The sequence below is a fragment of the Thunnus albacares genome, chromosome 19 (genome assembly GCF_914725855.1).
Source record: "Thunnus albacares chromosome 19, fThuAlb1.1, whole genome shotgun sequence".
Taxonomy (NCBI): domain Eukaryota; kingdom Metazoa; phylum Chordata; class Actinopteri; order Scombriformes; family Scombridae; genus Thunnus; species Thunnus albacares.
In genome coordinates, this window is record NC_058124.1 from 30,024,446 (window position 1) to 30,037,162 (window position 12,717).

The window sequence follows — 12,717 nt, forward strand, 5'->3', positions numbered from 1 at the left end:
TCAAGAGATAGTTCCAGTCTCAAGAAATAAATCCAGTCTCAAGAAATAGTTCCAGACACAGGAAATAGTTCCAGTCTCAAGAGATAGTTGCAGACACAGGAAATAGTTCCAGTCACAGGAAATAGTTCCAGTCTCAAGAAATAGTTCCAGTCACAAGAAATAGTTCCAGTCACAGGAAATAGTTCCAGTCACAAGAAATAGTTCCAGTCACAGGAAATGGTTCCAGTCACAAGAAATAGTTCCAGTCTCAAGAAATAGTTCCAGTCTCAAAAAATAGTTTCAGTCACAGGAAATAGTTCCAGTCTCAAAAAATAGTTTCAGTCACAAGAAATAGTTCCAGTCTCAAGAGATAGTTCCAGTCTCAAGAAATAAGTCCAGTCTCAAGAAATAGTTCCAGACACAGGAAATAGTTCCAGTCTCAAGAAATAGTTCCAGTCTCAAGAAATAGTTCCAGTATCAAGAAATAGTTCCAGTCTCAAGAAATAGTTCCAGTCTCAAAAAATAGTTTCAGTCACAGGAAATAGTTCCAGTCTCAAAAAATAGTTTCAGTCACAGGAAATAGTTCCAGTCTCAAGAGATAGTTCCAGTCTCAAGAAATAAGTCCAGTCTCAAGAAATAGTTCCAGACACAGGAAATAGTTCCAGTCTCAAGAAATAGTTCCAGTCTCAAGAAATAGTTCCAGTATCAAGAAATAGTTCCAGTATCAAGAAATAGTTCCACACACAGGAAATAGTTCCAGTCTCAAGAGATAGTTGCAGACACAGGAAATAGTTCCAATCTCAAGAAATAGTTCCAGTCACAAGAAATAGTTCCAGTCACAGGAAATAGTTCCAGTCACAAGAAATAGTTCCGGTCTCAAGAAATAGTTCCAGTCACAGGAAATGGTTCCAGTCACAAGAAATAGTTCCAGTCTCAAGAAATAGTTCCAGTCTCAAGAAATAGTTCCAATCACAAGAAATAGTTCCAGTCACAGGAAATAGTTCCAGTCTCAAGAAATAGTTCCAGTCACAAGAAATAGTTCCAGTCACAAGAAATAGTTCCAGTCACAGGAAATAGTTCCAGTCTCAAGAAATAGTTCCAGTCTCAAGAAATAGTCCCAGTCTCAAGAAAGAGTTCTAATCACAAGAAATAGTTCCAATCACAAGAAATAGTCCCAGTCTCAAGAAAGAGTTCTAATCACAAGAAATAGTTCCAGTCACAAGAAATAGTTCCAGTCACAGGAAATAGTTCCAGTCACAGGAAAGAGTTCCAGTCTCAAGAAATAGGTCCAGTCACAGGAAATAGTTCCAGTCACAGGAAATAGTTCCAATCACAAGAAATAGTTCCAATCACAAGAAATAGTTCCAGTCTCAAGAAATAGTTCCAATCACAAGAAAGAGTTCCAGTCTCAAGAAATAGTTCCAGTCACAGGAAATAGTTCCAGTCTCAAGAAATAGTTCCAGTATCAAGAAATAGTTCCAGTCTCAAGAAATAGTTCCAGTCTCAAAAAATAGTTGCAGACACAGGAAATAGTTCCAATCTCAAGAAATAGTTCCAGTCACAAGAAATAGTTCCAGTCACAGGAAATAGTTCCAGTCACAAGAAATAGTTCCGGTCTCAAGAAATAGTTCCAGTCACAGGAAATGGTTCCAGTCACAAGAAATAGTTCCAGTCTCAAGAAATAGTTCCAGTCTCAAGAAATAGTTCCAATCACAAGAAATAGTTCCAGTCACAGGAAATAGTTCCAGTCTCAAGAAATAGTTCCAGTCACAAGAAATAGTTCCAGTCACAAGAAATAGTTCCAGTCACAGGAAATAGTTCCAGTCTCAAGAAATAGTTCCAGTCTCAAGAAATAGTCCCAGTCTCAAGAAAGAGTTCTAATCACAAGAAATAGTTCCAATCACAAGAAATAGTCCCAGTCTCAAGAAAGAGTTCTAATCACAAGAAATAGTTCCAGTCACAAGAAATAGTTCCAGTCACAGGAAATAGTTCCAGTCACAGGAAAGAGTTCCAGTCTCAAGAAATAGGTCCAGTCACAGGAAATAGTTCCAGTCACAGGAAATAGTTCCAATCACAAGAAATAGTTCCAATCACAAGAAATAGTTCCAGTCTCAAGAAATAGTTCCAATCACAAGAAAGAGTTCCAGTCTCAAGAAATAGTTCCAGTCACAGGAAATAGTTCCAGTCACAAGAAATAGTTCCAGTCACAGGAAAGAGTTCCAGTCTCAAGAAATAGGTCCAGTCACAGGAAATAGTTCCAGTCACAAGAAATAGTTCCAATCACAAAAAATAGTTCCAATCACAAGAAATAGTTCCAGTCACAGGAAAGAGTTCCAGTCTCAAGAAATAGGTCCAGTCACAGGAAATAGTTCCAATCACAAGAAATAGTTCCAATCACAAAAAATAGTTCCAATCACAAGAAATAGTTCCAGTCTCAAGAAATAGTTCCAATCACAAGAAATAGTTCCAGTCTCAAGAAATAGTTCCAGTCTCAAGAAATAGTTCCAGTCACAGGAAATAGTTCCAGTCACAAGAAATAGTTCCAGTCACAAGAAATAGTTCCAGTCACAAGAAATAGTTCCAATCACAAGAAATAGTTTCAGTCACAGGAAATAGTTCCAGTCACAAGAAATAGTTCCAGTCTCAAGAAATAGTTCCAATCACAAGAAATAGTTCCAGTCTCAAGAAATAGTTCCAGTCACAGGAAATAGTTCCAGTCACAGAAAATAGTTCCAGTCACAGGAAATAGTTCCAGTCACAGAAAATAGTTCCAGTCACAGAAAATAGTTCCAGTCACAGGAAATAGTTCTAATCACAGGAAATAGTTCCAGTCTCAGGAAAGAGTTCCAGTCACAGGAAATAGTTCCAGTCACAAGAAATAGTTCCAGTCACAAGAAATAGTTCCAGTCACAGGAAATAGTTCCAGTCTCAAGAGATAGTTCCAGTCACAGGAAAGAGTTCCAGTCTCAAGAAATAGGTCCAGTCACAGGAAATAGTTCCAGTCACAGGAAATAGTCCCAGTCTCAAGAAAGAGTTCCAGTCTCAAGAAATAGTTCCAGTCACAGGAAATAGTTCCAGTCACAAGAAATAGTTCTAATCACAGGAAAGAGTTCCAGTCTCAAGAAATAGGTCCAGTCACAGGAAATAGTTCCAGTCACAAGAAATAGTTCCAATCACAAGAAATAGTTCCAATCACAAGAAATAGTTCCAGTCTCAAGAAATAGTTCCAATCACAAGAAATAGTTCCAGTCTCAAGAAATAGTTCCAGTCTCAAGAAATAGTTCCAGTCACAGGAAATAGTTCCAGTCACAAGAAATAGTTCCAGTCACAAGAAATAGTTCCAATCACAAGAAATAGTTTCAGTCACAGGAAATAGTTCCAGTCACAAGAAATAGTTCCAGTCTCAAGAAATAGTTCCAATCACAAGAAATAGTTCCAGTCTCAAGAAATAGTTCCAGTCTCAAGAAATAGTTCCAGTCACAGGAAATAGTTCCAGTCACAAGAAATAGTTCCAGTCACAAGAAATAGTTCCAGTCACAAGAAATAGTTCCAGTCACAGGAAAGAGTTCCAGTCTCAAGAAATAGGTCCAGTCACAGGAAATAGTTCCAGTCACAAGAAATAGTTCCAGTCACAGAAAATAGTTCCAGTCACAGGAAATAGTTCCAGTCACAGAAAATAGTTCCAGTCACAGAAAATAGTTCCAGTCTCAGGAAAGAGTTCCAGTCTCAAGAAATAGTTCCAGTCACAAGAAATAAGTCCAGTCACAAGAAATAGTTCCAGTCTCAAGAGATAGTTCCAGTCTCAAGAAATAGTTCCAGTCTCAGGAAACAGTTCCAGTCACAGGAAACAGTTCCAGTCACAGGAAATAGTTCCAGTCTCAGGAAATAGTTCTAATCACAGGAAATAGTTCCAGACTCAGGAAAGAGTTCCAGACTCAGGAAAGAGTTCCAGTCTCAAGAAATAGTTCCAGTCACAAGAAATAAGTCCAGTCACAAGAAATAGTTCCAGTCTCAAGAGATAGTTCCAGTCTCAAGAAATAGTTCCAGTCTCAGGAAATAGTTCCAGTCACAGGAAATAGTTCCAGTCTCAAGAAATAGTTCCAGTCTCAAGAAATAGTTCCAGTCACAGGAAATAGTTCCAGTCACAGGAAATAGTCCCAGTCTCAAGAAAGAGTTCTAATCACAAGAAATAGTTCCAATCACAAGAAATAGTCCCAGTCTCAAGAAAGAGTTCTAATCACAAGAAATAGTTCCAGTCACAAGAAATAGTTCCAGTCACAGGAAATAGTTCCAGTCTCAAGAAAGAGTTCTAATCACAAGAAATAGTTCCAGTCACAAGAAATAGTTCCAGTCACAAGAAATAGTTCCAGTCACAGGAAATAGTCCCAGTCTCAAGAAAGAGTTCCAGTCTCAAGAAATAGTTCCAGTCACAGGAAATAGTTCCAGTCACAAGAAATAGTTCCAGTCACAGGAAAGAGTTCCAGTCTCAAGAAATAGGTCCAGTCACAGGAAATAGTTCCAGTCACAAGAAATAGTTCCAATCACAAGAAATAGTTCCAATCACAAGAAATAGTTCCAGTCTCAAGAAATAGTTCCAATCACAAGAAATAGTTCCAGTCTCAAGAAATAGTTCCAGTCTCAAGAAATAGTTCCAGTCACAGGAAATAGTTCCAGTCACAAGAAATAGTTCCAGTCACAAGAAATAGTTCCAGTCACAAGAAATAGTTCCAATCACAAGAAATAGTTTCAGTCACAGGAAATAGTTCCAGTCACAAGAAATAGTTCCAGTCTCAAGAAATAGTTCCAATCACAAGAAATAGTTCCAGTCTCAAGAAATAGTTCCAGTCTCAAGAAATAGTTCCAATCACAAGAAATAGTTCCAGTCTCAAGAAATAGTTCCAGTCTCAAGAAATAGTTCCAATCACAAGAAATAGTTCCAGTCTCAAGAAATAGTTCCAGTCTCAAGAAATAGTTCCAATCACAAGAAATAGTTCCAGTCTCAAGAAATAGTTCCAGTCTCAAGAAATAGTTCCAATCACAAGAAATAGTTCCAGTCTCAAGAAATAGGTCCAGTCACAGGAAATAGTTCCAGTCACAAGAAATAGTTCCAGTCACAGAAAATAGTTCCAGTCACAGGAAATAGTTCCAGTCACAGAAAATAGTTCCAGTCACAGAAAATAGTTCCAGTCACAGGAAATAGTTCTAATCACAGGAAATAGTTCCAGTCTCAGGAAAGAGTTCCAGTCACAGGAAATAGTTCCAGTCACAGGAAATAGTTCCAGTCTCAGGAAATAGTTCCAGTCTCAGGAAATAGTTCTAATCACAGGAAATAGTTCTAATCACAGGAAATAGTTCCAGTCTCAGGAAAGAGTTCCAGTCTCAAGAAATAGTTCCAGTCACAAGAAATAAGTCCAGTCTCAAGAAATAGTTCCAGTCTCAGGAAATAGTTCCAGTCACAGGAAATAGTTCCAGTCACAGGAAATAGTTCCAGTCTCAGGAAATAGTTCCAGTCTCAGGAAATAGTTCTAATCACAGGAAATAGTTCTAATCACAGGAAATAGTTCCAGTCTCAGGAAAGAGTTCCAGACTCAGGAAATAGTTCCAGTCACAGGAAATGGATCATAGTTTTAAAAAGGTGATTAATGAAAAACATTAACGGGAATAAACACGCAGATCCTGCAGTTCTGGTTTCTTTAAAGGTGCAGTGTGGAGAATTTAGTGACATCTAACAGATAATATTCATAAATATTAATTAGTGTTTAATCACCTGAGAACCTCAGAATGAGTCTTTATATCTACGGCGGGAGCCGCCATGTTTCTACAGTAGCCCAGAACGGACAAACCAAACACTGGTTCTGGAGAGAAACTTTCATGTTTTTCATGGCCACCGTAGGTTCTCCTACACACCTGGAAGGGGGCGGGGCTTCAGCTGGTCACCACTAGATGCCACTAAATCCTTCACACTGGTCCTTTAAATAGATTATTATACTATTGTATGTTTTATATTTCTTGCGTTTAGAACGAGAACAAAAGGTTTGGGATGCTGGTAACGATGACATCTTTATCTAGAGTGAGTTTGAACCATGAGTCTAACGTCTGTTTAGTCTCTGTCTCAGGGGGACGGCGAGCTGTCCGGCCTGCCCACGCCGGACTCCACCCCGGAGCTCCCCATCAGGAACATGAAGGCGCTGCAGCACCATCAGTACGAGAAGAACCAGAACTGCAACAACGGCAAGGACAGCAACCCCAAATCTGGGCCCAGCTGCTCCGGATCCAGTCTGGGATTCATGGCCGTCGTGGGGAACTCCATGACCCAGCAGGTGTTCCCCTTCACTCATCACCATGGCAACAGCCTGAGCAATGGACTGGCCCATGGAGCGGGCGCTTCTTCGTCTTCGCTGCACCTCCCCGAGGAGAGGAAGATCTCCAATGATGAGCGAGCAGCAGGAGGAGGAGGAGGAGGAGGAGGAGCCCCTCATCACCACCACTCCCAGCAGTCCCTCCCCCAGACGGTCGTGGACGTGTCGGCGCTGGACGAGCTGCTCAAACACATCCATGAGGTCAGCGCGTCGGGAACCGGAGGCATCAAGGTCCTGACCTCCACCTCCTCATCCTCCCTGTTCCCCGGGCCGTCCTCTTCCTCCTCCGGAGGCCATCACCATAGTCACCATCACAGCCATCATCACAGTCACCACGGCCAGACCCGCACCCACCACTACAACCACAGCCATCACCATAGCAACCACCACAGCGGCGGCGGCGGCGGCGGCGGCAGTAACCATCACCAGCAGCAGATCCCCGAGACAGAATCAGCTCCATATTACAGCACCTCCACGCTGCCGCGGGACGGCCTCCCCAAACGCCTGGACGCACCTCCTCAAAACTCCTCCTCATCCTCCGCCTCTTCCTCATCCTCCTCCTCCAACAACCCCACCTCCTCCACCTCCGTCCCATCCTCCTCTTCCTCCTCTTCTTCGACTCCACTCCAGCAGCAGGTGATTCCGGAGAGGCCTGGACAAAGCGGCGTCTCCGTAACGCGCCACCACTCCCAGCGCCACTCCCTCATCAAGATGGGCAGCGGCGGAGGCGCCGTACCGCGCCACCACAGCTTCAACCAACGGGGGGCGGCGCACGCACACTTTCTAGCCAGGATGAACACCAACAGCAGCAGCAACGGGCCGCCGGGCGCCGGCGCTGCGGCCGATACAAACGCCAGCGCCGACGGCGAGAGCCAGCGGCCGTTGATCGCCAGCACCTGCCTGACACGGCAGCACAGTTACAGCGAAGGTCCGCACGTCCAGCGGGCCGCAATCATCCGGCGAACGGCGTCGCTCAAACCCCAAGTCCCGCCAAAACCGCTGTTCCTCCCGAACACGGCGACGTCACCGGTAGCAGAGGCGGGAAAATACAAGTACTGAGGCTGCGGGAGGAAACAGGAAAGCACTCTGAGCACTGCTGGGGCACGAAGTCACAAAACAGACTTCAGAGCTTCTGTCCCATCACTCCTCATCACGACCCTTCAGTCGTGGTTACTTCCTGCTGCTGAGAGGGCGCCGTCTGTGGCCTCCCTGAGTTACGGCCACCACATTGTAGCTGCTTCACTCGCTCGCAGAGCCCTGAAGGAGCCGGACGGACACAAACTCTGACAAATAAACAAGATCTCGGACTCGTCTCTCACGGCCGCTTGTGGCGACTTTCCCCTCAAAACCGGCTCCAACGAGTCGCAGAAACTTTCCAGAAGCAGAAAGATGTTAATGATTCAAAAGGAGTCCCGGAGGCTCGAGGTGGCCTGAAAAACTCTTGATCTGACGTCCCCGGCTGCTGCACCGTGGCTGCAGACCCGACGGGAACTGAATCCGGGACTCTGATAAGTGAAACGATGGCATCACAACGCCGAGAGCGCCCGGAGGAAGATTCCTCTTCCTCTCTGCTCGCCCTCCGTTTCCACGACAAGCGCAGAAACAAAAACTGCAACGATCCGACGTTTCCGAGACGACGAGACGTTCAAGACAGTTTTTTTTGTACACGAACACATCAGCAGCACTTATATGATGAAGTAAAGCTTTGCTTCATGAGCTGTGGGATCAAAATCCAGCAGCTACAGAGACCCGGATCACTCAGTCCTGTGATGACAGAACCAGATGAATGTTCTCTTTTATACCATATTGGTATCTAAAACACTAAAGCATGAATGGAGCTGTGTTTCGTACGGAGCCCAGTAGGTGTTTAAGGTTAATAGTCCTTCAGTTTAGTGACTTGTATGTTCACATTGATCCTCTTGAATTAATAATCAGCCTCGATTGATTTGATTTGACGTCTCGCTCCAGAACGTCAGAGCTGGATTTTTATGAACTGAATCTGCAGAATCATCAAAGAAATGAAAGTGATCACCTACTGAGCTCCGTCGCTGTGTCACCAACAGGTTCACCTGCCGAAAGAGAAGAAACAGCTCAGAGTCAAAAGGTTTAACAGTTCGGTTCATCCAAATCACTAAAACACATATTCTCTGGTGCACAGTGGTGCACAGTGGTGCACAGTGGTGCACAGTGTTTAGTCTTAATAATATTTCACTGCTCAGAGAAACAGGAAGTAAACCCTGTTGCCTGTTGTCATAGTAACGTTACAGTCAGAAGTGACAGCTGTCAGAGTGAGAGGGGGAATAATTTATCACTGTAAACACAAGAAAAGCAGCAACGACAGTCTGAGCAGAACTAAAGACCTGAAGACCTGGTTTCAGGACTGATGTGGATCCAGCTGCTAGTTCATACACATTATATCTGTTATAACAGATCTCCTGAAGGCCCTGAAGGCTGTAAACTATCACGCTGTGCAGAGAGTTTTGCTTCTATTTGTCCAAACAGCAGCAGCAGCAGCAGCGGGCCGATCAGCCCGGATCACCGGACTGGGACTGTTTCCTGGCTGGTGGATCATTGTGGATCTTTGTGGATCATTGAAGAAGAACATCTGTGTGACTTGACGAAGTGAGAGGAAAGTAAGATAATATGTTTAGTTTTGGTGGTTTGGATGAAGCGTTAAAGCTGCTGCGGGTCTGTTGGAGTGTTTCTGCTCTAAAAATACTCGACTGTGAAGCGAATCTGCTGTTTCCTGTTTTACCTCCGGCTGTTTGTCGACAGTCAAGAACACTCTTTTTTTTTTTTTCCTGTGGCTGTTTCTTCTGTTTGGGCTCTCGGCCTGCAGCTGACGAACGAACAGAACGACGGCAGGAATCATCTTGAGGCAACAGAGATCAGCGCTGCCAGCAACAGCAATAAAAGTCGCCTGTCGGACAAAAACTGTAAATAAAACAACGAGCTGCTACGAAGTAAAGAGGACGAATTCAAACAGCTGGCAGAGTCGACTGTTGCCTCGACATGGTGCTTGGTTTGGGAAATGAATGTGATCGTTTTTAGATTTGGAAAAGTTCTGATTGCAAAAAAACAACGTGTGGAAAGATGTTAAAAAGTGCAACGAGACTCACTATCATTCATTTACACAAACTGGTGTTTCTGCACGTTTAGCCTGTTAGCTGCTAACTTTACGTTACTGCTGATTGTATTCCACTTCGGATCGACTCAGTTATAACAGTTATTCCAGGAATGAAACCGTGTAATAATAAAACGCGTTGAATCTGATCACACATCGGCGTTCACGTCGGCGTTCACGTCAGCGTTCACGTCAGCGTTCACGCGGGCGTTCACGCGGGCGTTCACGTGGGCGTGCTCAGGCGTGAGGAAACGTCTCTGATGTGTCACGTGAAGTAAAAACGACACCAGAATAATCTGCAGCGCTGCAACAAATTTATTGACCTTTTTCTTCTTCACACTTGTTTGTTATCGTGGTGAAAAGCAGACGTGAGCGAACCTCTCAGTGGTGCTTTCAAGGAGGCTCGTAAATCTCAGAACTGACACAACGCTGCAGAAAAGCTTCGAGCGAACACAAAGCAGAGACGCGACGATAATAAAACATTTAATGAAGTTCCTGCTTTGATCCGGACGACAACAGAACTGCATCACTGAATCAATCAGTCCATTAATCAATTAATTGATCGTTTGTTTTAAAACAGAATGTCAAAATGTCGTCAAAGAGATTTTACAACGAGCAGTCAGACAGTAACAATAAATAAATAAACAAATAAATAAATAAATAAATAAATAAAGAGCTCAACAGCTGTTTTGCACGTCGTTTCCGTCTCGTTCGAGTGTTTCTGCGTTTTGTAGGAAAATAAAATAAATGAAACTTGAATCATCTGAAGGTTTTTTAGCTTCACTGTGTAAGAACTTGATGATGATGAAGATGATGAAGATGATGAAGATGATGTATTTTACACGTCAAGCTGAAACTAAAATCTGTTTTAATCCAGTTTCTCATCCGATCCGACTTTGACCCAAAAAATCTAATCGTTCACTATGATTGATTGATTGATTGATTGATTGATTATCTACATGCAGACGAGACATCTGATCTCTATCTTCTATCTCCTTCTGGAGCTCTCAACCACATCTAAAGGTCTTCTTCAGCAGTTGTCATCATGTGACCGAAGTTTAGAACTTCAGCTCTTGTTTGTTTGTCTCCCGTCTCCATGACAACTCTGCAGACTATCCGCTGAGGAAGACCATGAGATGTGGTTGAAATCCCTGCACAAAGCTCTTAATCAGACCTTCAGTTAACGGTCAAGAGTAACTTCCTGTTTTCTCGTGAACACGTGAAACAGCAGTGATCAGTGTAAATCACACGACCGCTGAAGGAAAACGAGTCGCAGTAACGGAGATCAACCAATCAACCGGTTCGGTTTTCAGTGTTTGTTTGGTCGTCGGCTGCCGTTAAACCGGATAAACATCCGGACGCACGCTCTCCCTCCCGCCACAGATGAAGCAATAACGAAGCCACGGCGGCGATGATGCTGCAGCACAGCGTTTACTGGAGCATCCCTGTCTGCAGGAGACGGGGCTCTGCACCAAATGATGCAACTTTGGCTCCGCCGGCAACCGGATCAGGATGTGGAGCACGTGCAGAACGAGTCGCGCTGCATCAGGTGTTTCCAAACCTGCACTGACTAATCGTTTTCTTCTGATTTAATATGTGAGGACAAAGCAGCAGTTTGATGTCGATTTCAACTGGGAGTTAAAGGAGGATTCGTGTCACTGTTGGTGTTTGAAGAGCTTGCATCATCCTCTTTCATTTCCCCCCGAGTCTCCCAGCTGACTGCAGCCGTTTGATAGTTATCAGATAGAAAGTGTTCTGGTCACTGGGAAGAAGCCGCCCACATGAATCAGAGTCTCATTTAACAAGCCGCCATCACACGAGAGCTGCAGATCTGATCCTCGACTCAGGACTTACTGTCCCGCTGGTTTTACCCCGTTAACACTCCACATTACTGCTGACCAGTTTTCTAAAGAATAAAGTACTTTTTAGATCAGTTTTGCTCCTTTTAAACAGCCACTGGCTTCAGCTGTTTCCATAAAGTCAAGATGTAGAAACATACAAGTTGCTGCTGAAATATGTTCATAGTTTATAGACGGGCTGCAAAATAAAGGATTCAGTTTAGATCAGAGTCCTTCAGTCTGATCTGTAATATCTGGAAAACTAATTGTTTTATTGACTAAAAGGTTCGTTGGTAGTTGCAGCCGTACAATAAATTATTTAAATCTTAAACTTCTGTTCCATCTTAAAACAGTTCCTGATCTAAATCTGCCTGTTTAAGACAAAACTGGTGTTTAGAAAACTTACACGCTTTTGCTTCTTTTGTGAAATGGAAAAAAAGATCTTGTAAAAATAAATAAATATATATATATATATATATATATATATACAGTACTGTGCAAAACTATTGCTATAAATTGTTTTATCAGTTAACTTGTAAACAGCAGAAACATGACGCCGTTCTCCTCGGTACACTAACGGTGTTTCATGGTAATTTGCTGGCGGGTTGTTGTTGGAAACGTCCTGCAGAAAGATTCTCAGGTGCTTCTTCTTCATGTTGATCCCAGATTGACTCCATGATGCTGAGATCAGAGACCATCTGCTGCAGGACTCGTAGTTCTTTATGACTCTAGCTGTCTGCTCGGGGTCATCGTCATGTCATCAATACATTTGGGCCAATCAGACGCCTCCCTGATGGTATTGCATCATGGGTAAGAATCTCTTTGCACAGTACTGTGTATCTTCTCAAAGTAAGGCATCAGGAAAAGTATCGTACGGACTCTAGCACCAGATATTCCAAACACTCGTCAGCTCTGGGAAACTCTCAGCCGTCCTGTAAACTGAATGTGATTCGTAGTTTATTGATTATCTAAATAAAACAGGTCCTTTAAATCCTCTCGGCAGTTTTGTTACTTTCACACTGAAACATCAGCTGAGTGTTTCTGACGCTGCTGTCCGGAGCGCAGGTCGTCTTTCATACACGTTTAAATCCATCAGTGGTTTGGTCCAGACGGAGGATGAACTGGTCTGCGTTCATACAGACACAAACAATCCACAACACAAAGCAGGAACATGAATCTCTGTGATGAGCAGAAACACATCGGAGGATGTTTAAACTCGATAGAAGAAGGAGTTGGTTTTATCGGACGGACTGTTCGGCGGTCCGTCGGGGTGTTTTTACTGGGTGCTACTGCAGAAAATAAACACTATGGCTCATTTTATAAAAGGGTTTTTGTATGAGGATGCACTTATAACCTTGAAAATAAATTTGTTTATTCATTTTATGTCTCTTGTCCTCCAAACATATTCCCTGTGATG

The 12,717-nt window shown here is 43.3% G+C and overlaps 1 protein-coding gene across 2 annotated transcripts in view; it reads left to right on the top strand.

Annotated features, from left to right (window-relative positions):
• LOC122969999 (semaphorin-6D-like) overlaps positions 1–9,764 on the top strand; it is a 140,169-nt gene extending 130,405 nt beyond the window's left edge. The window contains exon 23 of one of the 2 annotated variants that reach the window (XM_044336071.1): positions 6,084–9,764. In XM_044336071.1, coding sequence (XP_044192006.1) covers positions 6,084–7,397 — 1,314 coding nt within the window. In that variant the 3' untranslated portion in view covers positions 7,398–9,764. The remainder of the gene's footprint in view (positions 1–6,083) is intronic. The other variant, XM_044336072.1, reaches the window with a different exon arrangement.
• The last annotated feature ends 2,953 nt before the right edge of the window (positions 9,765–12,717 follow it).